Raw genomic sequence first — 25,893 nt, forward strand, 5'->3', positions numbered from 1 at the left:
GGTTACTTTTACTGTGATTGAGCCAATTATCTGTGCAGTTACATGCTTTTTATTTGTTAAAAATTTATTTATTTTTAATTGGAGGATAATTGCTTTACAATATTGTGTTGGTTTCTGCCATACATCAACATGAATCAGTCATAGGTATACATATGTCCCCTCCCCTCCTGAACCCAGTTACATGCTTTTTAGACTCATCTGCAGGACCTCATATGTGTCCACATTATGTTGTTATCTTAGTAGATTTAGCTTATTATAGTTCCAACCTCTTGAACTGTTTTTTTTGATACAGTCATCTGTTTCTTTCTCCCTACCCACTCCCCACCTTTGAACATTTTTCCTGTATTTCATGGGAGTCATTGACGAACATATTGACTTACCCCAGGATTGAAAGAGAGAGAGAGAGAAAGAGAGCGAGCGAGAGAGCCCTGGGCACCTTCATTCTCATTGACTCATTAACTACCCATTTTGGATATGATTATTGAACCAGTGTCTAATCCACCTACTTAAGTTAATCACCCACCTATATTTTTCTTGTTTTGTCCACAAAGATAACACGAGAAATCTTGTAGGTGGCGTATGGGACTTCAGACGCTCCCCATCTCTGGCATTTCCCTGAATTACAATTCTTGTAATCCTGAGAAGGAACAAGATTAGTCTGACATGACTTGAGCTTTTTGTTGTTGTTGTTGTTATTGTTAATTTTTAAAAATTGAAATATAGTTGATTTGCAGTGTTGTGTTAGGGTTGCTCCATTGTTCAATGGATAGCACATTGGACTTCCACAATGTTGTGTTAATTTTTGCTGTACAGCACAGTGATTCAGTTATACATATATATACATTTTTAAAAAATATTCTTTTCCAGATGGTTTATCATAGGGTGTTGAATATAGATCCTTGTGCTATACAGTAGGACACCTTGTTTATCCATCTAAATATATGAGTTTGCATCTGCTAACAGCAGCCTCCCGGTCCACCCCTCCCCCAACCTCCTCCCTCTTGGCAACCCCAGTCTGTTCTCTATGACATGACATTTTCTTGGTGAGCTCCTGTTGGATGCTTATTATAACTGGTTCCTATTCTAGGAGCCCACAACTGTCTCTTTAATAATAGAATCAGGATCTATATTTATCCAGGTTTGAGCAGAATAAAAGATGAAAATTTTACACTGATGATGCGTCCCTCCCGTTAGGTTATGTAACTGCTTAACCTCTCTTTCTTGTTCTTCTATGTCTTCATATCAGGTACCGTCGAAGCTATGACTCTGACTTCACGGCTCCCTTGGTCTTCTATCATGTGTGGCCTGCTCTCATGGAGAATGACTGTGTCATCATGAAAGGAGAAGCTGTCACCAGGAGAGGGGCTTTTGTACGGTGGCCTTGTATAGTGACAATTCATCCCAAGTGTTTGAGTCACAAGTTCGAGAACATTTATAAACCCAAAGATTGTATAAAAGAAGTTCATAAGGGTTGTTTGATAAGATTTCATACAAAGGAGAGGAATGGGACTGGTTGTGAAAAAACAGATTCTTTTCTTTAACTCATGAGTCTTCAGAATTTCCTGGCAGTCATTTCTCTGTCTATTGCTTTATTTGTAAGATGGAGGTGGTTTAGTTGCTAAGTTGTGTCTGACTCTTTACCACCCCATGGCCCAGCAGGCTCCTCTGGGACATCCCAGGCAAGAATACTGGAGTGGTTGCCATTTCCTCCTCCAGGGGATCTTCCCGACCCAGGGATTGAACCCACGTTTCCTGCCTTGGCAAGTCATTCTTTACCACTGAGCCACCTGGGAAGCCTCTTTATAATATAGAATTGGTCCTAGTTGCCTTCTTCATCTTATAAATACTATGCTATTATAAAGGCAAAGCCTTCGAGCTCACCTGTTGGAGGCTTTCTATAATTCTAAGCGTTTAAAAGTGATTGATTAACTTTCAGAACACGGTCAAATTTTTATTGATAGCTCTCTGTTTGGAACTGTGTCCTGTTTGGAATGTATCCTGTTTTTCTCTCCTTCGTATGATGTATAAGGAGGGGAGGGATGGAGAAAAAGAGGGCAGAGGAGGTGGGGAGAGAGTAGTCAATCAGTTTCCTATACACATCAGTTGTAGAATGCTTTGAACATGTCAAATAATTGGAAAGACTTTAAAGTGAAATCTTAGGTATGCAAGTGTGTGAACATGTATGTGTTAAGGTGGGGATTGGGTGTTGGAACTGGTTGCGGTGGATGCTTGGATATTCTGCACGTTTCCCATTATGGAGTTTTACCCTGCCCTTCCTAGAAGGAGGTAAGTGAATTCTGGAGAGAAGCTCCTGGGTCCAGAGCAAAGCCACCATCTGAGTGGTCTCAGTTTCTGTTCTCTTTGACTTGGAGAAGACAGGAAGTGTTTCATGGTAGCTTTTCACATGCAGAGTGTGAGAAGCATAGTATATTTTAAAAGAACTTAAGGGTTTTTGCAGCTTAAACATCTCGTTAGAACAAATAGTATCTCAGTGAACTCTTCTGTGCTATGAAAGCTGAGGCTGTAGAAGTTGGTTGTATTGACTTGAGAACTGCACATGCTCACATGAAGTGAGCTCGTAAAACGTGCTTTTGCCCTTTAAACAATCACCCTCTGTTAAGAAACTCTTAATGTAGACTGTCTGCAGTATAGTTTGGAAGGGGAGGAAAGGAAATAGCCACTATTTCTATGTTCTATATCAAATAGCAATTGCCTTTTAACTTCCTTTGTCTCTCTTCTTAAGTGCACCATCAGTATTTACCCAAGTTGAAGCTCCCAAACTTAAAGAAAATACCCTAAAATCAAAAGCAGAAAAGGAAAGGGTTGAATGAAAGGATCTGATAAGAAGACTTTGGCTAGTAAAATCTCATTATAGGAAATAGAGTTTTCTTTTCTGAGCCTTGATTTATTTAGTTAGAGAATAGAAGGTCCACAGTGGTGATTCACTCATGCACTCATTCATTAATTCATTTTATTTGGTAGTTATTTATGACCCAAGCACTCTGTGGAGTGCCCACATGGAGCTTTCATTCTCCATCACTTGGAAACTTGAACGTAATTTCTAACAGCTTCTGCATCAAAACAAAGTTCTGTTGCAGAAAGGGGGACCCCTTCCAGGGCCTGAAACTGGGCGTTTGTCTAACACTCAGAAATGAATTGTCTGAGGAGACCCATGTGTTGACAAAGCAAGAGATTTTATTGGGAAAGGGCACCCGGGTGGAGACCAGTAGGGTAAGGGAACCCAGGAGAACAGCTCTGCCACGTGGCTCACAGTCTCGGGTTTTATGGTGATAGGATTAGTTTACGGGTCATCTTTAGCCAATCATTCTGACTCAGAGTCCTTCCTGGTGGTGCAAGCCTTGTTCAGCCAAGATGGATGCCAGAGAGAAGGATTCTGGGAGGTGGTTGGACATGTGGTGTCTCCTTTTGACCTTTCCCGAACTCTTCCATTTGGTGGTGGCTTATTAGTTCCATGTTCCTTACGAGGACATCCTATCATAAAACAACTCATGCAAATGGTTACTATGGTGCCTGGCCAGGGTGGGTGGTTTCAATCAGTGTGCTTCCCCTAACAGCTCTCCCCTGAGAGACTTCATACTCAAGATACTTCTTGGGAATTGGGGCAGAGGTCTTTCTTCTATAACTTCTTCCTGCTGTACATGGGCATAGGCCTGCCTAGCAGACCAGAAGTCTCTCTCCACCTGATCTAAGTCAAGATATTTTTTGGCTAAAACCAGCATTCACCCTTGTAATAACAGCAATTTAGTTCGAAACTGTTGGCTCCTCTCAGAGATGAAATAGACAGGGGCCAAACAGGAGACCTAACAGGATGGTCATTACTGGTCCCCAGAAACATTTGGGTTGAGGATTGCAGGGTTTGTGACTTTTTTTTTTTTTGATTGGTTGATGTGCTTGTTGCTCTTACTGAGCCTGAGTAATAGAAGAAAACTCAAATTTATGGCGAGAGTCAAAGCAGGCATTATTAATTGGCCCAGTGAGGGGATCCCATCTAGTAATATCACAGTGACCCGAATATGACTATAATTTTTTTTAAGTAAATTTTCTCAGGGCCAACCAGTTAGAGCCTTGTAGTAGAGAAATTTACCAAGGTAACCCAAAACTAAACACAGGTAATTGGGCACAAACCCAACAATTGGATTGATTTATAAAACTAGCATAGGATCAGGCCTATAATAGAAAAGCATTTGATTTATATGCAAAGGTCTAAGAAGTCAAGAAAACTTTATAAATGATCATAAGAATCCAGTCCAGCATCTTGGGCATCTGTCTACCTCTGATGTCGTCGTGCAGTTTCTCCTCTGTTTGAGCATCATTTTAAGATGCAAACTGGAGCCGTGACCCAGCTGGAGGATGGTAACTTCAGACTAAACACAAGATTCCTGGAGCATAGTTCTGTTGCCTCACCACCAACCAAGCAAAAAAAAAAAAGTCACAAACCCTGCAGCCTTCACCCCAAATGTTTCTGGGGACCAGTAATGACCATCCTGTTAGGTCTCCTGTTTGGCCCCTGTCTATTTCATCTCTGAGAGGAGCCAACAGTTTCGAACTAAATTGCTGTTATTACAAGGGTGAATGCTGGTTTTAGCCAAAAAATATCTTGACTTAGATCAGGTGGAGAGAGACTTCTGGTCTGCTAGGCAGGCCTATGCCCATGTACAGCAGGAAGAAGTTATAGAAGAAAGACCTCTGCCCCAATTCCCAAGAAGTATCTTGAGTATGAAGTCTCTCAGGGGAGAGCTGTTAGGGGAAGCACACTGATTGAAACCACCCACCCTGGCCAGGCACCATAGTAACCATTTGCATGAGTTGTTTTATGATAGGATGTCCTCGTAAGGAACATGGAACTAATAAGCCACCACCAAATGGAAGAGTTCGGGAAAGGTCAAAAGGAGACACCACATGTCCAACCACCTCCCAGAATCCTTCTCTCTGGCATCCATCTTGGCTGAACAAGGCTTGCACCACCAGGAAGGACTCTGAGTCAGAATGATTGGCTAAAGATGACCCGTAAACTAATCCTATCACCATAAAACCCGAGACTGTGAGCCACGTGGCAGAGCTGTTCTCCTGGGTTCCCTTACCCTACTGGTCTCCACCCGGGTGCCCTTTCCCAATAAAATCTCTTGCTTTGTCAACACACGGGTCTCCTCGGACAATTCATTTCTGAGTGTTAGACAAAAGCCCAGTTTCAGGCCCACCTGCAACAGTCCCATTAGCACCAAGAATTTGAATATCCCAAAGTTCATTGTAAGGAGATTTTATTGAGAAATATGCTAAAATTATTGTCAAATATTGGGCAGCTGTAATAAATTAGTGTACCTCATGCTGATGACCAGTAACAGGCAAGTGTAATCATGTCAGAAAATTTCTTGTTCATTCTATGGGATATAAGTATTGTTTTAAGCCACATGGGCTCTTACAAACCATTGACTATTTTTCTCTTTCTTTTTTTTTTCCAGTGGAATTCAGTGCGATCTGTAAGTCGATGTCGAAGCAGGAGTTTAAGCCCCATCTGCCCTCGTACCCATATTGGTTTAGGCATGGTACGTATCTGTCTCATTGTTTTTACACAAAATCATCTTATGTATTTTTTCATCCACAGTTACCTATAACAAAGGTGATGGCAAGTCTGGAGGTAGAAAGAGAACCTGCTGTAGTCACCTTAGATTAATTTCTATCTGACCTTGGGCTAAGGAATTTATCATTCTAGACAGAAGGAAATAGAGGTAGTTTTTTTTTCTTTATTAGGTATTTCATCACTTTATTTTTATCTTTAAATGAAAATGGGCTATTAGTTATTAATTAGTTTTCTGAACAGAGAATGGGACATCTTAGTCAACTGATCTCTGTACACGCCGGTCCCTGGTTCCTCTAGAACTTCTTGTATGAGCATGAGCTTTGAGAAGTTGCTCAAATGATCTGGATTTCAATACTGTATAAAGGGCACTGCAGGTATTGATTTTCCTCCAAATTTCAAAGTAGGAAGAATTAAGATTAGTCTCTGCATATTTGTTCTTAGGATTACTAATAAGTCTGTCAAAGAAAAAAAAAAAGCAAAACACCTCTGAAGACTGTGGCGATAACATCCCTAAAACCTGACATTATTATGAATCACCAGTGTTCATTCATTCAATCATAATATTTAGTTAATGCCTTTTGAATACGTGTCTGGACCAAGACATGTGGATACCAGATAGGCTAACAATTTGCTTTTCCTTCAAATAAAAATTCTTTAAATATTTGTTCAACCTAGTTTTCGGAAGAGTGGTGAAGAAGGAGGATCGCATTTGTCAAGGCTCCATTTCTCTGAAATTATCTCTAGTGATGCAACTCTAGCCCTACACTTCTAAACCTCTCTCAGCAAAACACTATGTTTAATAAAGTTCCTATCAAACATTTCTTCTGTACCGTGTGGATGCTAGACTAGGAGGAGAGGGGCAACACACAAATGATTAAAATGTGTTCTCTTTCCTGAATGGGTTTCAATATAGGAAGATCAGTATGATTTAAACAAAGTAACTGAATGTGGTATATGATAGAGTCCATAAAAGAGGCACCATGTACTACAGCTGTCAGAGGAGGCAGTGATTCCCTCTGGATTTGGTTCATGGGGAAGGTGGTATGTGATCTTACCGAGTTTTTATGGGTTGGGGAAGACTAACCATAGGAACAAAATGGCCTGGGAATGCAAAGGCGTGTGTCAGACATGGTTCTTTTGTGCTTGCAGATTTTAATATAACTTAACTGTCCTTATTGCCAAATAAGTATTCACCATAGGTAAAAGCTAAAGGATTGTACACTTAATGGGCTGATAAAGAGACATCTTATGAGATTTATACTGGAAGAATAAAAATTCTCCTTTTCCTAAGAGGAAGTGTTATATCAGAAGCAAGAACAATATTAGCCACTTGTCGTTACAGCCGCGACACATGTTAACTCTGGACACTCACTGGAAGATTTATCAATGGGCAGCGTCCCTCTGTGATAAGTACCTATACATGTTTGAGCCCCTCCTCTCTCTTTCTTTTGTCCCCTGGGTAAACAAACTTAAAACTTTTGATAAGAATAAAATGCATTCTCAAAGGTGGAACTATTGCCAAAATTCTGTCCCTTTCTACCATCATCTTCTTATAACAAGACTGGTACAAATATTTTTGGTTAATCTGGTTGACTTGTTTGAGATTTCATAGGCAGAACAGCCTCTATCTTTGCTAGTGTCTATTTAAAGTGAAAGCTCAGAGTAAAAATGATGCCTGCAGTCAATTATTTCTGAGCCATGTCAGGCTTGTAGGTAACCGGGATAGCTGGCTTTTGCTCAGTGAAAGCAAAGATGAGATTTGACATGTGGGTCTTTTCTGGCTTCCCAGGGACTCCCTTTAATAGGCAGCATTTTGGACACATGAGATAATTCATATAAAGGATGTGCCAGAGAGTATTTGATAATTTTAGCCTTGATTAATCTTCGTAATTATAATAATATCTTCTGGAAGTCATGGAATTCAGTATGGCCAGTGAGCATCCAACCTCAAAAAATGTTTAGCAACTGTTAACAACCACCACCACAAAAGCCAACAAAACCCAGGCCACTCAGCCCAGCTTTTAATTAATAATAAATAATTTAAGCTAAGTTGAGTATACATGCACTTTGGGAAGTATAAAAGGAATCATAGGGCAAAAACTTCAGGGCAAAGCCACCATTGCTCTAAACTGCTTCAGAGCAACTGTTTAGCTGGATTTAGGGAAAAAACATCAAAAGGATTCATTGTTTGAGCTTCATCTACTGTGTAATTTGCATTACACTTTTATGTTTTCCAGATATCTCGAAGCCGGAGTCCTTCTCCAATAAGATGTGGATTGCCAAGTAAGTGGGATTGTCTAGGTGGAGCAAGGTTTCCGTTTTTTAATGCTTCTCTTAGTACTCAGCATGGAGCAGCAATATGAATGTTTTGCTTCCTGGAGAATGGCAGGCTACAGTCCATAGGGTCCATAGGGCAACAATGAGCTGGACACGACTGAGCGACTAACATTTTCACTTTCAAACTTGGATTAACCACCCATCTTTTGTTTCAGTTCAGTTCAGTTCAGTAGCTCAGTCGTGTCTGACTCTTTGTGACCCCATGAACTGCAGCACACCAGGCCTCCCTGTCTATTACCAACTCCCGGAGTTCACCCAAACTAATGTCCATCGAGTCAGTGATGCCATCAGCCATCTCATCGTCCGTTGTTCCCTTCTCCTCCTGCCCTCAATCCCTCCCAACATCAGAATCTTTTCCAATGAGTCAACTCTTCGCATGAGGTGGCCAAAGTACTGGAGTTTCAGCTTTAGCATCATTCCTTCCGAAGAACACCCAGGACTGATCTCCTTTAGAATGGACTGGTTGGATCTCCTTGCAGTCCAAGGGACTCTTAGGAGTCTTCTCCAACACCACACTTCAAAAGCATCAATTCTTCAGCGCTCAGCTTTCTTCACAGTCCAACTCTCACATCCATACCTGACCACTGGAAAAACCAAAGCCTTGACTAGACGGACCTTAGTCGGCAAAGTAATGTCTCTGCTTTTGAATATGCTATCTAGGTTGGTCATAACTTTCCTTCCAAGGAGTAAGCATCTTTTAATTTCATGGCTGCAATCACCATCTGCAGTGATTTCAGAGCCCCCCAAAATAAAGTCTGCCACTGTTTCCACTGTTTCCCCATCTATTTCCCATGAAGTGATGGGATCGGATGCCATGGTCTTCATTTTCTGAATGTTGAGCTTTAAGCCAACTTTTTCACTCTCCTCTTTCACTTTCATCAAGAGGCTTTTTAGTTCCTCTTCACTCTCTGCCATAAGGGTGGTGTCATCTGCATATCTGAGGTTATTGATATTTCTCCTGGCAATCTTGATTCCAGCTTGTGCTTCTTCCAGCCCAGGATTTCTCATGATGTACTCTGCATATAAGTTAAATAAGCACGGTGACAATCTTTTGTTTAGGTCTTTTCAAAAGAAAGTCTAAAAAAGCAACCATAATAATGAGCCCTTTATTTTTCTCCCTAGGGTTTTAAAACTACCAGCCATGTTCCTCTGCCCAGGACACCTACAATGGCCAACTTACCCAGCGCTTCCACCTGCCTGCTGTGTTGCCTCAGACCTCACTTAAGCTAATGTGACAAGGCAATTCTGTGTATCACTTCACACAGAGAGTTAAATGTTTTGGCTTAGCGCATTTGTAACTGCAGATATATTGCATTTTATTTTATTTTTATAGATACAGATTCCATTAATTTGATAAAAACTATTGCCTAGGTGTTTAGGATCATATTCATTTGAAGCTAAGTCCATTATACAGGTTCAGGATTCTCAACCTGAAACACAAGGCTCTTTTATAACAACTAAAGTGAAAATTTTTTACTGTGCTATGTCCAAAAGACAAGAAGGGTCATTTCAATTTGCAGACTGATCATAAATATTATAATTGCTGGGTTTAGATTTAGCTGGAAAACAATCTGGGGTGTGTTTATTTTCTTTGGGGACTTGGAAGACAGCCCCAGTCTCAAGCTGGGGAACTTATAGCATAAGAGGGACTTCAGGCTACATGTACATGATGATGATTTAGGAAAATAGAGTTCATTGGTTGGCTCCTATTTTCCTGCTGTGAAGTGCCCAGTTTGGTTTAGTTGAGCACTGTTGGTTGAAGCTACCTACTTGAGAGAGTACTCTTGCTTCATAAATGTGGAGTGGTGATTTGGGTAGAAGCTAACTTGGTGACTATATGTTAGGTACCTTGTGTTTATCTCCTGGGAATGTTTCTGAATGAAGTTTTAATGTACATGTTAAATATAAAAGCTACCTGACATCTTGACATCTTTTACCTATTCTACTTAGTTGGTTATAAACTCAGATCTCCTAAGAACTCCATCTGACACTGATGGTGGGAATGTAGACTGATGTAGTTACTATGGAGAACAGTATGGAGGTTCCTTAAGAAAGTAAAAATAGAGCTACCGATATAACCCAGCAATCCCACTCTTAGGCATATATCCAGAGAAAAACATGAATTTGAAAGGATGCATGCACCCCAGTGTTCATAGCAGCACTACTTACAACAGCCAAGACATGGAAGCAACCTTAGTATACATCAATAGATGAATGGATAAAGAAGATTGGTACATATATTCAATGGAATACTACTCAGCCATTAAACGAATGAACTAATGCCATTTGTAGCAACATGGGTGGACCTGGAGATTACCATGCTAAGTGAAGTAAGTCAGACAGAAAGATAAATATTGTATGATATTGCTTACACATGGAACCTAAAAAATTATACAAATGAACTTATTTACAAAACAGAAACAGACTCACCAGACTTACAGAGCAGATTTATGGTTACACTAGGAGAAGGGTGGGGAGGGGAAGGGATAGATTAGGAGTTTGGGATTGACTTGTACACACTGCTGTATTTTAAATGAAATGTGTTTCCATGAAAAAAAAAAAAAAGGGACATGCCTGGAATGCAGAAGAGTTCTCATTGAATAGCTGATCAATAAATGATATTTAGCTATGCTAAATAATTAAAAGATAAAATAGCACTATTGCTTTTGATTTTTGCTTTGTGAAAAATTCAATTTAGAAAAAAAAATAGAAAAAGGTACTAAAGAAGAAAATTTTTTTTTAAATCTTAAAAATAAAAAAAGATCTCCCTCTGACTGAAACTCTGAAACTCAAGCCTAAAAGCTAAGGGAACCATTTGTAGATTTTAAATAGCATGTCTGTCCCTTGATTTCTTCACTGTGAAGTACTGTTGAAAAAGTTCAAGCTCTTGATGGAATAAGTAGTGTTGTTTTTGCTTTTTTTGTGTCCATTTTAATGCCGTCTTTAAAGGCAAGCTTCACAAATGACAACTTTTGTCGTGGGCCTTTTAGAGAGAAGCTCCGAACTGGCCACAGCTCAGTTTGCATAAGTTCAGCACCAGAACCATCAGCTGGGGCTGTTTAGGTGAAAACAAATAAAAACAAAACAAAACCCCCTCAGGTAACAAAAAGGAAAAACTTCTCTAAAGCCTCTGTCTCTTGTGCTGGGACACAGGCAAGGGGGAGACCTCTCTAGCCTCCACCCCTTGGTCTCAGTTCAGTTCAGTTCAGTCGCTCAGTCGTGTCTGATTCTTTGCGACCCCATGAATTGCAGCACGCCAGGCCTCCCTGTCCATCACCAACTCCCAGAGTTCACTCAAACTCACGTCCATCGAGTCAGTGATGCCATCCAGCCATCTTATCCTCTGTCGTCCCCTTTTCCTCCTGTCCCCAATCCCTCCCAGCATCAGAGTCTTCCAATGAGTCAACTCTTCGCATGAGGTGGCCAAAGTACTGGACTTTCAGCTTCAGCATCATTCCTCCCAAAGAAATCCCAGGACTGATCTCCTTTAGAATGGACTGGTTGGATCTCCTTGCAGTCCAAGGGACCTTAGGAGTCTTCTCCAACACCACAGTTCAAAAGCATCAATTCTTTGGTGCTCAACTTTCTTCACAGTCCAACTCTCACATCCATACATGACTACTGGAAAAACCATAGCCTTGACTAGACAGACCCTTGGTTTAATGGTCACCAATTTATTATGAAAGTGAAAGTGGAAGTGTTAGTCACTCAGTTGTGTCCGACTCTTTGTGACCCCATGGACTGTAGCTCACCAGGCTCCTCTGTCCATGGATTCTCCAGGCAAAAACACTGGAGTGGGTTGCCATGCCCTTCTCCAGGGGATCTTCCCGACCCAGGGATCAAACCTGGGTCTCCCACGTTGCTGGCAGATTCTTTACAGTCTGAGCCACCAACTTATTCTGAAGTGCCAGCTTAATTGTTCTCCCCTCTGCATTGGTGTAGGCATCATTTTGAGGCAGGGCCGAGTGCTGATAGAAGAGCTCAGTGTCCAGGCAGATCCAGTTTTGACTTGGTCCTCAGCTTGCTTGGTGGCCTGAAGCAAGTTACTGCACCTCTCTGAGCTTCAGTCTTACTGAAGAGTGAGGCAGGTGGATGGGATCGGTAATTCTGTCAACCCTCCCAGACTCAGTGCCTCCTTTCATGATATGTATTCTGGCTATTCTGAAATGAAGTTCAAAATTAGTGTGATTATAGGCATATATGCTTTTAAACAGTGGATACAGTACTCAAAGTGTAATATAAACAGAAAAAAAGGAAATTTTTAATAAAACAATGTATTTCAATAAATGTATTTTAATAAACAATGTCTTTTAATAAAAGAATATATTTCAACAAAAAGGCTTGGGTATAATGACCTTAGGAGATACAATGAAGTCATCAGACACTTGCACCTGTATGTAGAATTACCAGCTACAAATGCAGATCAGTGTGCATTGTATTGGTGACGTCAGAAACACTGATGCCAGGGGTTTTCGGAAATGGTGAACAACTCTTGGTGAAGTTTTGAATAATAACTTACAGCAGTGCCTTGATCTGCATAGTAAATGCATGCCTGGAAAAGCTGGTCTATATTAAAACCATAAATCAATTACTTTGTGTTATGGGCTAAAAGGTCTTTTCTAAAATCTCACTAAGTAATGAGAATGCTTACACATCAGAATTTTTTTTAGGACTGAAATGTGGGAATGCACCTGGTTGGGAAAAATGCTGTATGTACTCAGTTTATTTGCTCTGTATCCTGTCAGGCCACTTGCCATTTCCCAAGTCTTTGATTTGAACTGTAACTGCTCGGGGCCTGGCAGTTAGTCTAGAATAATTTGTGGAAAGGGTCCAAACACAGAAGGCGGCTGCCCTATAACTCATTTCCTCAAGGCATGCACCTTAACCTTGGTGACTTTGAAAAGTGATAAACTTTTATTGTAACCTGGGTAAATGTTAGTTATTGTATTATCAGTTTAACCTCTAATAATAAAATCAAGAAAAAAATTCTTCTGTACCTATAAGTTCTTTGCAATGATATGCTCTCCTTGCAGATTCCCTTCATCTACCTCCCTTCTGTGAGGCCTGAACCATGGCTGCAAATGCCCTAAAAAACTATCAACAGCACCTCTGCTCTGGGGTTGACTCTGTGATGCTGCAGTTCCCTGCTGTAGCTTAATTGCCAGCTTCAGTTTATTCACAATTCATTGTCTTCATATTCAAGACACTTCCTGAGTAGTTCTATACTGTTTTTATAGTTTTCATGCACATGATTTCAGTTGCTCCCCACAAGGAATCCAGGTGTCAGTTCAGTTCAGTTCAGTTCAGTCTCTCAGTGGTGTCCGTCTCTGCAACCCCATGGACTGCAGCACGCCAGGCTTCCCTGTCCATCACCAACTCCTGGGGCTTACTTAAACTCATGTCCATTGAGTCAGTGATGCTATCCAACCATCTCATCCTGTTGACCCCTTCTCCTCCCACCTTCAATCTTCCCCAGCATCAGGGTCTTTTCCAACGAGTCAGTTCTTTGCATCCGGTGGCCAAAGTATTGGAGTTTCAGCTTTAGCATCAGTCCTTCCAATGAATATTCAGCACCAATTTCCTTTAGGATGGACTGGTTGGATCTCCTTGCAGCCGAAGGGACTCTCAAGAGTCTTCTCCAACACCACAGTTCAAAAGCATCAGTTCTTCAGCGCTCAGCTTTCTTTATGGTCCAACTCACATCCATACATGACTACTGGAAAAACTGTAGCTTTGACTAGACAGGTCTTTGTTCTGCTGTTTAATATGCTGTCTAGGTTGGTCATAACTTTCCTTCCAAGGAGCAAGCATCTTTTAATTTCACGGCTGCAGTCACCATCTGCGATGATTTTGGAGCCCCCCAAAATAAAATCTGACAAGGCTTCCATTGTTTCCCCATCTATTTGCCATGAAGTGATGGGACTGGATGCCATGATCTTAGTTTTCTGAAAGCTGAGTTTTAAGCCAACTTTTTCACTCACCTCTTTTACTTTCATCGAAAGGCTCTTTAGTTCCTCTTCACTTTCTGTCATATGCATATCTGAGGTTATTGATATTTCTCCCAGCCATCTTGATTCCAGCTTGTGCTTTATCCAGCCTTGCATTTCTCATGATATACTCTGCATAGAAGTTAAATAAGCGGGGTGACAATATACAGCCTTGATGTACTCCTTTCCCGATTTGGAACCAGTCTGTTGTTCCATGTCCAGTCCTAACTGTTGCTTCTTGACCTGCATACAGATTTCTCAGGAGGCAGGTCAGGTGGTCTGGTATTCCCATCTCTTTCAGAATTGTGCACAGTTTGTTGTGATCCACACAGTGTAAAAAAGGTAAGGAAACTGTTTATCGAGTACACCATACAGTCTTCCTTCAAGGCTTTTTACTTCAAAATAATAGTCCACCGTGTTTTCTCTTGTTCCTCGATGGCCTACTGCACCATTTCTTTTGTTTATTGCTTTGTTTGTTTGTTCCTTCATTCATACACTCGCAAGTTCAATGAGCTTCTCCTGGGTGATAGATACAGTATACACTGCTAGGGATACACTGATAGACAAGGTCTTGGCTCTTCTGAGCTTAATGTCATGTTCAGTTGCGAGAGCACATATGGAAGAAAGAGAAAAATACATCAGTAGAGTAACTTTAAAAGAGAGCTACACAGCAATTGAATTAATTTGAGCACAAATACCTATATATAAGAAAGTTACGCAAGACAATAGGAGAAGTATGGTGAACTTCATGAGAGAATGTAACTCAGTTATGTCATCCACAGGTGAATTAGTCAGTCTTTTAACAGGTATCCATTGAAACTATAATCCTAAGATCATCATGAACAATAAAATGAGTGTGGGGAGAGGGGCTCAGAGATCCTACACTTCTGGTTACCCTACTTTGTGTTCCACCTACTATAATCCTAAAAAACGAGGCAAGTTGCCGACCATTATAATTCAGTTTTAGGCACCCTGAGGATCCTTCATGAGGCAGATTGCTGCCAATAGCATTCTATAAATTTTGAGTCAAATGAAAGACTTCTTAGTAGTGTGACTTTAAATAATCTCATACCTACAATTACGGGTAATGTGTTATGGAGATTCTAAGAAACTAGTATTCCAAACTGCATTAGGTCATTGAAATATGAGTCCAGGGGCCATATGAATAAGTGACATTCAATATATGCCATTTAAATACCAAAGCGGTGAAGCCTTAATGCAGTGAGTGAATAGAGGCCTTGAAAATGAGGCAGGAATGAATTTTCTTCTTTCAAATGCAATGTGATTGGGTAATTTCATGCTCAAAATTTTTCTCCTAAGGTTGCCAGAATGAACATCATACTTTCCATAATATCACTGGCAATTAGTATGTCAGCCAGGCAGCTAACTCCATCTCCTATTAGGTAACCAACAGAAAATATGATAAATGTGTATGCTATAGCTTCATTTTAGTATAGTTTAAGCCATCATTTTAGTGAAACAACCAAAATAATGTCTTGCAATGTGATGTGAAGTATATTTTGGAAAAGGTGGTTAATTGTCAGAAGATCTTGAGTGCCACTGGATGAAGTGGACCCTTCTGCAGTTGACTTCTGGTGCTGGAGTGCTGGGGCTGCTTCCATCTTCTTAGACCAGGGAACCCAGCCCCGCAACGTGTTCCCTGGTCTTCACACAAATCGTCTCTTTGGGATTCTTCAGAGCCTCGACTCTTCTACTGTTTGTGGGGAACTTCAAGGAGAATGTCCTGTAGATTCTCCAAATTTATTTTTCTATGGAAGCCTTTTTCTTCATGGAGTTCTTGAACAGGTGCTATTCCGGAAGACCAATTTCAGGAAATGCTTCCTAAGACCTACTCTTTTCTAGAATCACAGATGCCATGACCATTGGGAGTTAGGTTTTATCAGCTTTTACGAGGGAGGGAAGAATTCTGACTCTGTCACAGATAAACAGACTTCTCACCCAATAAATTTACTATGGAATAAAAGGCTCAGAATGGAAATCTCTTATTTATGTCTATATCTTTATACTTTTGCTTAGCTTTTCCTCTTGTTTTTTTTCACCCTTCTATCAATTGTATCATAAAATAAGATTCCCTTGAACTCAGTGTTTATGTCAGTGTTGCTTTTCCAGCATTCCATATTTCTCCTTTAATCCCTTGCATGTTATACCTTGACTTTCACTTCTATTTTTTCTCTCTTGTTCTCTGCTGTTTTCTTTTTCAGGGTTTTGTTTTCCAAGTTAATCTCTCTAGTGAAAATCCATTTACACTTCTTATAAACAGGCACCTAAAGTTTAATGTAATTATGAATCAGTGAAAGAGACAAATGGATATTATTCAAAATTAGAACACACCAAATTGCATACCTTATACAGATGAATTTGCATCCTGATTCATATAAAGCATGCATTTTGTAAAAACTTTTAAATAATTATTTTCTAAAGTTTTGAATATTTGGGTTGTTAAAAATGATGATTCTTAAATTATACTTAACTTCCAATAAGTCTGAGTAGTGATTATACTTACATCTTTAGTCACTTCAGTAAAAATGTTGACTAATACTTCCCAAATTTGTTTGATGGTGAAAATCACTTGGCAGACTTATCGAAGAGAGATTCTTGGATGCCACTCCATACACACTGAATCAGAATCTCCAGGGGCATCTGTATTTTAACATCAGCAGACAAGTTTGAAAAACTGGTCTAGGTCTGGCTTTAATGATTTACAAGCAGAATATTACAGAAATAATTTATTGCATGTATTATGCTGTCCTTTACTTTCTAAACGGAAAATAATAAATTAATTTAAAAGCTTCAGAATATTAACTGATTTTCTGTACTCCAATGATAGGTAGTGAGTGAGTGAGTGAAGACGCTCAGTCGTGTCTGACTCTTTGTGACCCCATGGACTGTAGCCCACCAGGCTCCTCTGTCCATGGGATCCTCCAGGCAAGAATACTGGAGTGGGTTACCACTTCCTTCTCCAGGGGATCTTCCCAACCCAGGGATCGAACCCAGGTCTCCAGCATTGCAGGCAGACGCTTTAACCCCTGAGCCGCCAGGGAAGCCCTACTGACAATTTAGTATATGCACTCTTCATCTGTGTGCACACATATAAAAATGTTGCTGTATAATTAGATTTTCAATAAAAGAGAACAAAAGAGAAGAGAAATTTTACTTTTCTTCCTAGAGGTTAAAAATGTCCTCTCTTGCATTTCTTGTTTGGATAGCTTCTTCCTTGAGCTGTCAGAATGTGTATTTCATAAGTCATTCCCTTCCACCCCGTGTTCACTGTGTATTATGAGAGAGTCACAGAATAACGGGTCTCTGTCGGCCACAGTTCGCCTAGTCGTGGTTGTCTGCCAAATGGAGCTAGTCACCTGGATGAGTCAGACTTAGGAACAGCTTTATGATTATTCATATGAGTCTCTAGAGAAAATCTAAAATATAGTGAAACTGACATCCAAGCATTAGACCTCACAGGTGGCCCACCTCAACTGGAATTTTCCCAAAGTTAAATAGAGGAGACAAATTTGGCCTTTTCTGTTTACTCACCAAATGTCCCAAAGAGAAAATTGGAAATGAACCTGTCTCAGTTTATATTCATAAAGACTAAACACTTTTTCTGTTTTCAGGCCCCAATTTCATCTCTCATCACTACAGTGTCTTAGTGTTGAAAAGAAAGTTCTGAAAAGCTCCAGGAAAAAATATGGATATAGAGGAGACAAATTGAATGTGCCAATATTTGAAATACATGGTGCCTTGGTGGAAATAATGATTAATTTCTATCTTAATGTTTTCCTTGTTTGGTTTAGCTTTTCTTCAGTGAATAGCCAAAAGTGGCCAAAAGACAAAACAACATTGATTATTGGAAACAATAATCAATGTAAAATTGGGGAGGAGAGATAATCTCCTTCTCCTTAACCAATTTGATTCACAATTAAAAGAAATTCTGCACTATAAATCAATTCCAACCTCAAGGTCTCCTTGGTTCACTTAGGTTTGGGATATGTATAGAGGTAACCACCAGATGGCAACATTGCTTAAGAAATGAGAGGCTATTAGTCCTGGTACTAAGACTTGCTGCTGCTAAGTCACTAAGACTCGCTAGAGAATAGTAAAATCTTTTCCTTAGGTAAAATCTGTAATTTAGTTACTAGTTTTACTGCTTTCCATAAATTTGGAGAACAACTTAAATTGATGGAGAATGGCCAGGCGTAAAATACAAAGAGTGTGATAGAAAACGTGAAGTGTTATATAGCTATCATTATACCTAATGAAGGATTTATGCGTTTGATCCCCCAAGGCTCAAGAAGCAATTCCTGTGCTAGAACAAAGCTTTCTCTGTGTTGACTTTAAAATTTCTTTATGCAACCTAACACCATCATCTTGTTAATTTGCAGCTCTTACTAAAACATAATTCAATTCCTTAATAGATATTTTTATTATGTTTATATAATACAACTCTTTGCTATACCATTATATAGCATATAGCTCTTTGCTCTTAAACATGGAGTAGGAGAAACTGAAGGTTTAATAATCCTTTAAGATCTCCAAGGTTTCTCAAACTGTTAGCTTTTCCCATGGTCCAAACTCCCCAGGTAAATCCTGAGCAGGGAGGTCAGTTTCAGAAACCCTTAGGATTATTCCAAACAATTCAGTTTTCACCTGGAAGATAGAATAATATTGCTGAGAAACTGTCTACAAAATTACAGGAACTCACCAGGATAATATTGTGAGCATTTGAAAAAGTCCCCAATGAAAGGAAGAAAATTTTATAGCATTAATTAGAACTTTATTAAAAAATAAATCTTTGCAGAAGGAGAAATGTTTCCTGTCAAAAATGTAGAGTTCCAGGCTGAGGGGCAAGGAGATAAATTAGGAGTTTCGGATTAAAATATACACACTACTATATATAAAATAGATAAACAACAAAGACCTACTTACAGCACAGGGAACTATATTCATTATCTTGTAATAATTTATAATGGAGAAGAATCTGAAAATACATGTGTGTGTGTGGTGTGTATATATATATATATATATATATATATATGTATATATATATATATATATATCCGAATCACTATGCTATACACTTGAAAGTAACACAACATTGTAAATTAACTATATTTCAATTTAAAAAATGTAGACTTCCATTTTGGTTTCTCTAGACCTACTCTTGGAGAAGGCGATGGCACCCCACTCCAGTACTCTTGCCTGGAAATTCCCATGGACGGAGCAGCCTGGTGGGCGGCAGTCCATGGGGTCATGAAGAGTCGGACACGACTGAGCGACTTCCCTTTCACTTTTCACTTTCATGCATTGGAGAAGGAAATGGCAACGCACACCAGTGTTCTTGCCTGGAAAATCCCAGGGACAGGGAAGCCTGGTGGGCTGCCGTCTATGGGGTTGCACCGAATCAGACACGACTGAAGCGACTTAGCAGCAGCAGCAGCAGCAGCAGAACTACTCTGGTTGTTTTTTTTTTTTTCTACTGTATTTTTAAACAATTTTTCAGAGAACATTGATTTTAAAATTTACATCTGTACAGTCAGTGAATACAGTCAATGAAAGTCTCACTATGGGAACTGTCCCTTCTGTCAATGGCCACACATCTAAGTTTAAATTAAAATACTAGTCTCCAAGCAAAATTTGATGACAGATTTTCTACTTCCTCTTCCTTTATGAGTCTTCAATCCAGTTCTTTTGGCTCTGTATCACCTGGATCAGACTTTTGGGGAAAGTGGTCAATTCCCTATTTTTCCAGTATCCTCAGAGATATAGCAGTTTTAGGATATTGTCACTGATGGCTGGGGAAAGAAACTCTTCCTTGCTGTGGGTTTATTATCAATAACAAAGATGCTATTAATTAATGTTTTAAGCCATCAGCAAGCCTAGAGCTTATCTGTATTTAGTTTTAACAATAGAGCATCTGTCTACTCTGTATTTAATTTTTAATAAATAGACATTGTGCTTGGTCCCAGGAGGGCAGAAGTCATTGTGGGAAAGGTACCTATCACTCTTAAACCAAAATAGTGTAATAGAACCTTTGCCCTAGAAAGGGAAAGGGACAGTTTTGAATGTTAAAGATGTAAGGAAAAGGGGTGAGGATTAAAGAAGGGTTGAAAGGGGGGCTGTTTTCAAAGACATCTCTTTGTTCCTAGTTTTGCTACCAGAACTATGTCTATTAAGGCAAGGAGAGGTGAAAACACAATGCCCATGTTCAGTTGCGGAGATTTTGCTTTTTGCATCCACAGGGAGCCCCTCTCATTTGGATAACTGCTACTCAAAGTGCAAGTTGACAAGAAGCTGGGATCAGAATATAAATCAATGCACTGCTTGCCTCACTGAGAAAGTCTTGCTAAGGGAAAAAACAAACCAAAAAGCTGCACTAAACAGCATGGTTAGGGACATAGTTGATTTGAATTTTGATGCAAGCTCGTTATTTAATGATGGACCTGAAGTCAATAGTTTGTGAACTGACAGCAGTCCTGAGCAGCACTGATTAGACTAGATGAGAGCTGTGGCACCTGGGCTTCCTTGGTGGTCCAGTGCTTAGGAATCCACCTGCCAATGCAGGGCACATGGGTTTGATTTCTGGTCCAGAAAGATTCCGCATGCTGCAGAGCTGCTGTTCTCTGCAGCAAAAGAAGCCACCGCAATGAGAAGCCCCTGCTCACCGCAACTAGGGAAACCGGAATGTAGCAACGAGGACCCAGCGTAGCCAAAACAAAAACCGGACGGTGTCCCCTAGAACTGTGCATTGCTCAAAAGTGAAACTTACAGTAAACTTGCATGAGAGAAGGTGGCTTTAGTATTGGTTTAGTGGCATCTGCGAAGTCTTGGAAGGTCTCATTTAAGAGGAGATTCTCAGAACCATTTTTGCTATTTCCCTATTGAGGATGTAAACCTTATATAAACCATATTCTTCAAACAGGGCTTCTGTCTTCCTTCTGAGATTCTTAGGAAAAGCATGAACTAGGGTCTGGACTAGGGTGAGGCAAGTGATAGCAGTTGTATAATTAATAGATACCAAAAATTCAGTAATAAAATATTTTAATGCAATATTTTAAAAAAGTCAAAGTTAAGGGAAAAAATCCACGACGAACAAAGTGTTTGGTTTTTAAATAAAGACAGGATGATATTGATAATACATTTTTTGGGGTTCTGAATCTATGATTTGAATTGTCTGAAGTGTCTGCAAATTAATTCGACATGGCTAGTATCTCTGGGCTTTGATGAGAAAATCTCATTGTGATCTGTTTCTTTTCAATGAATCAGATTGGAAACAAAACAAGACCAAAAGTAGCAAGTTTCTTGTATCCCATGAAACTGCATTTATCAGCAACTTTCCTTTGTAGCCACAGAAACAAGAAAATGCTAAATCTAAGAAATAACGAGGATTTGCCCATCTTTGGTTTCTGATCATGTGAACTGTGTTACACAGGTCTGATCAATCAACTTCCTTTTGATTTCTAGGACTGTTTCAGACCAACACGGACAATCGGATGGAAGCGCCACCTGATGTGTGGCTTTCTGTACTGGTGGACCTGAAAGGCATTTCTAATCAAGGGTACTGTGAATAAAAATGCAAAGAGATTCAATAACAGTGGAACAGTTTTATTTGAGCAAAACAGAATCTCTGATATTCACCATCTTGTGTCAACAAGAAAGACGTTTCTTTGGGGAAGTCACAGCCAGGGGTGTTGTTAATTACTGGATGCAATTCCCTTGTTGGGTCTTTGATGGGGCATTCTGAAATATGCATTTCATTTGACTTTAGTCTCTGTGTGCTGGAGAGCTGCCTTGAGAAGAGATGGCCCTCCAGCAATTGCAGGATGGTGCAGTGTACACCAGCACTTGAGTGATTTCTGCCTTGAAGAACAATGAGAACTTTAGAAAGCAACTGGAAAGTCATCAACTTTGGAGGTAATACTGATGCCCCACTGAGCCTCTCTCTTGGAAACCTCATTCCTAAGAGCCAGAAATATGTTTAACTGAACTCGTTAATTTCTAAATATTCTTTATTGTGACAATAGAGTTATTGAAAACAAAAGAAAGCTGATTTTTTCCTTCTTCCCAAGAACCTGCAGAACTATGTATGCTTATAACCCTGAGGCCCAGGGGCAATGCTCTGTTATGATTTTTAAACTTGACACAGAGGACCAGGACCAACCCTGGGCTGCTGCCAGTCACACTGAACATGAACTAGGGTATATCAGCAAAGCAAGGTCACTCCCCAAATAAAACTATTTAGTGTCTGTCATTCTCAAAAAATACTATAACTAGCTTTAGGGGAAAAAAAATCAGAATTTTGTTAGAGTTCCTTAAGCTTTTAGACTGTGAAAAATATTGAATTATACAAGGGTGAGGGGGTTGCATTATAATTTCTTCAAGTTTAAGGTCTTTGAAGGCAAAGTAACACTCACATACAGGTGCAAAACGCAAAGCCAGACTGTCAACTGAGAGTTTTAGAGAAGATGGTCAGCCAGCTCGCCTGATGAGGGGGTTGCTTTTATTACCAGAAACTCTGACTAGAAAAGAGGTCCTTCACGTCTGGAGGATTCCCTTTACTCCTGCTCCTTATTGCGGGTGTGATGATTCCCTCCACCGGTGGAAACGCTTTTCACAGGACTCCCGGCAGAGCCCTAACTTCAGTGCCCGCCCCAACTCCACAGCAGTTGTCTGATGAGGGCATTTTAACCACAGAGGTGGAGTGTAAAGAAGCCACACCCACCGATGTGGACACTAACTGGGACTGGTGTGGCACTGTTCCCATTAACAGAACACTTCTCTGGGTTTTACCGAGAGAAAAGAGCTGGGTTACCTCCTGCCTCACTTTCCCTCTGGCTCAGCTTTGAGCAAGGCAGACTCCTGACGCTCTGTGCAAAATGCAGGCCTGGAGTTTACCAAGGGGTTTGGGGGGTGCGACTGACATGTAGACGCTGATTTTTTTTTGCACTAGGCTCCTTTCTCTGCGAGTATATAACCAACAGATGGGCATTCCAGAACCAGCCCAAGTGAGAGAGTCTGTATTGCACACAAGCACACGGACACACATTCTGTACCACATGCAAAGACATACTGATGAAGGCTGGAGACCTGGCTGTGGGCAACTTTATTCTGAATATGTAAAGTCAGCCTGCTGGGACCCTGCCTCAGAGAGGAAGGGTCCAGGGAGACTCTTTCCAGGATGAGTCTTTGAAAAAACAATCACTTATGCCTCATGAAGTAAAATATTTGCTTTCAAGTAGAGTAGCATGAGAATTGAGCTGATGCCAGCTTTAAAATAATTCTCAGTCCAGAACTTCAGAAGTGGGGTACAAAGATGCCTGTGACAGAAAAAAAAAATCTTAGGTGTTTTCCCCCTTGAAGTCAAGCGAAGAGCTTGAGAGTATTCTAGCTTTCAACCCCATATCTCAGGGAAGTGGGAGACTTTCCCCCAAGGCTGTGAGTCTCCACCCTGGAGGCACTGGGTGGGTGAGAGCTTCCACCATTGGCCCACAGGGCATGTCCCTGGGTTAGAGGAATGGTCTCATCCTCAAGGTGGCTGCTCCTCCATTCATGTTGGGGCTGCAGGACAGACACTACCCAGGACTCTGCAGGGCTGGGTTTCTGTTGAGGAATGCAGGGCCTTGGAGGGAGAGCTAGCAGGAACAAAAAGGTACAGAAGGAAGACAAGAAGTTACCCCCTGATGGTAGCCCCTGTTGAGGCACCATCTTGAAGAAATATGGCATCCGTCTGAGTTCCTTATCTTCTCTCCTCTCCCTTCTTCCCCCTTCTCTCTCTCCTGGGATTTCAGCCTAACTAAGAAGAATATTTTGTTGCAACAAGGCTTTCCAACCAGCAGGTGGAAGTTCCCTTTGGGATCCAGGATGAGGGAGAGAGCACTTTGAGTGGATAAAAGAGATGTATTTGAAGAGGGGCACAGGACAGGGGTGAAACTGGTAGGATAAAAATCATGGCTGAGAGAAGTGGCAGATTATTGGGTGGGTCTGGAAGTCTCATCATTTGCTGGTCCCTCTGAGGCGGCAGCCAAACTGTCCATTCCTTCTTGTCTCCTCCCCTTCGCCTTGTCTCCCAGAACTGCCTGAGCCCTGAACCAACCCTTGACCCTCTGAGTAGGCTGTTTGATCTGTGGAACTACTGCCCAGGCTTCAGGTCTTTGGGGCTGAGAATTCCTACTCTGCCTGTGGTTTCCTTTGTGAACTTGGGCAATTCATTTAACTTCCCAGAGACTCACTTTGATGGATAAAATGGGAGGTTTATAAGAACTAAATTTGAAATAAAGCAGAACAGGTACTAGATAAATGTGTTGAGAACCTCAGTCTCCACAGAACATTGAAGAAATAGCTGGAAAAGTTAAGCTGTCTCTTGCTGACGATGCTCAGCTTCCTGTCTCCTCATACCTTGCTCTAGCCCCGTCCCTTCCTCCTCAGTGCTGTGGCCCTTTCCCCCGATTCCCAGGTTCTGAGTTTTCTAGTTTTCAGGTCCCAGGCAGGGGCACTCCTAGGAATCCTGGGACTTTACTTGTGAGAAGCTGTCAGTGAAGACAGGACACGGAGCCAAGGAAAACCCACTGTAGGGTGTATAGATGGTCAGGTCAGACCTGATTCTCCTACCAGCTTTGGTGGAAACTCATCACTGCTGTTTCTTTAGAAAGATTTAATATTTTTGAGAAATAGCAGTTCAGTATTGCGCATAAGAGAGGGGACTGAAGAGCACATTGTTTTAGCAGGAAAAAAAGCAAACATCTTATATAACAGGAGCACCCCGCTGCAATCCTATTGTACTATATCGACATATTCTACACCATTATAATACAAAGCAAAGAATTTATGACGCTGGGGAACTTTACCCATCCAGGTTTTCTCCTGCAGTGTAAAGAAGTCTGAGCATTTAGGACAAGACCTGTGAACTGATTCCTTCTGTAATGAGACCTCTGCGCAAAGGCTCTCTCCATGCTATGTCTGTAGAAGTAACCAGTGTAATTTCTGGTCTGGTCTGGAGCTTTGATGAAAGGAAGAGAGGCTCCATTTCCTCTTGGTATGGCTAGTTCTTGCAGTGTTCCCTAGAAGCAGTGTTTTGTCTAGTCCTAACGGAATTTGAGAGCTGAAGGCATCATTCCTTCCACTTTGCAGATGCAAAAGCTTAGTAACTTGTGAACGGTCTCAGCTCCAGCACCCACCCCCTCCACCCGCCACCCCTCATTTTTTCTATTAAGATGTATGACAGCAAAGAGTCCCCACAGTTAATCTGTCAGAGTTGGAGAAAATGGGCCTCAGCAATGTGTTATTTTAATACTGAGCTCACTAAATCCCTCTCCTGGCTCGACTCACTCTTCTAATTAAAAACTCAATTAACTCAAATATATAAACATGGGGAAAGTGCGAGCTCGTGTTTCATTTGGAGCCCAGCTTCAGTGAACGGCAGACAGTTTTTATGCCTCTTTCTTTCTGCAGTGTGAACCTGCAGGGGCTGATTACCCAGCCTCTGCCTCTCTGACTGCCATATGCTTTCCTCGCCGCAACGTTAATCAAGACCAGACTTCGCTTGATGTGAAATAAGATCTGAAGGCCCCGAGAAGTCATCCTCTTGAAATCCGAGCAGCTGGATCCCACAGACTGAGAGAATCTGACTTAGAAACATCATTTCCAGGCTAGGTTTCCAGTCCATCTTAAAGGGGACACAGCTCACATCTTTGGGCCCTGGGTTGCATGAGATCTTGGGGTTTCCTGTGACCCTGAACCCGGCTATAGAGCTAGTTTAGGAAATGAGAAATAAATTTTTGGATGGTCATATGGTTAGATCTGCAGTCTGTTGAGTTCACCGGGTTTACGAAGGGTTTTCCAGCAACTTAGAGAACAATGAATATTGTTATAGATCAAGTACTGTATATGAGTTTTTTCAAGACTTTTAATTAAATCAGATGAACAGAGCTCCAGTGAGACCTTGTGGGAGTTGAGAAA

At 40.8% G+C, this 25,893-nt stretch overlaps 1 protein-coding gene across 1 annotated transcript in view; it reads left to right on the forward strand.

Annotated features, from left to right (window-relative positions):
• The window catches only part of SPATA18 (spermatogenesis associated 18), a 58,667-nt gene extending 37,158 nt beyond the window's left edge, over positions 1-21,509 (forward strand). The window contains exons 10-13 of the mRNA XM_052641758.1: positions 1,247-1,370; positions 5,481-5,564; positions 7,837-7,882; positions 21,403-21,509. Of these exons, the coding sequence (XP_052497718.1) occupies positions 1,247-1,370; positions 5,481-5,564; positions 7,837-7,882; positions 21,403-21,509 (361 nt within the window). The remainder of the gene's footprint in view (positions 1-1,246; positions 1,371-5,480; positions 5,565-7,836; positions 7,883-21,402) is intronic.
• The last annotated feature ends 4,384 nt before the right edge of the window (positions 21,510-25,893 follow it).

This window comes from Budorcas taxicolor, chromosome 6, assembly GCF_023091745.1.
Source record: "Budorcas taxicolor isolate Tak-1 chromosome 6, Takin1.1, whole genome shotgun sequence".
Lineage (NCBI taxonomy): Eukaryota > Metazoa > Chordata > Mammalia > Artiodactyla > Bovidae > Budorcas > Budorcas taxicolor.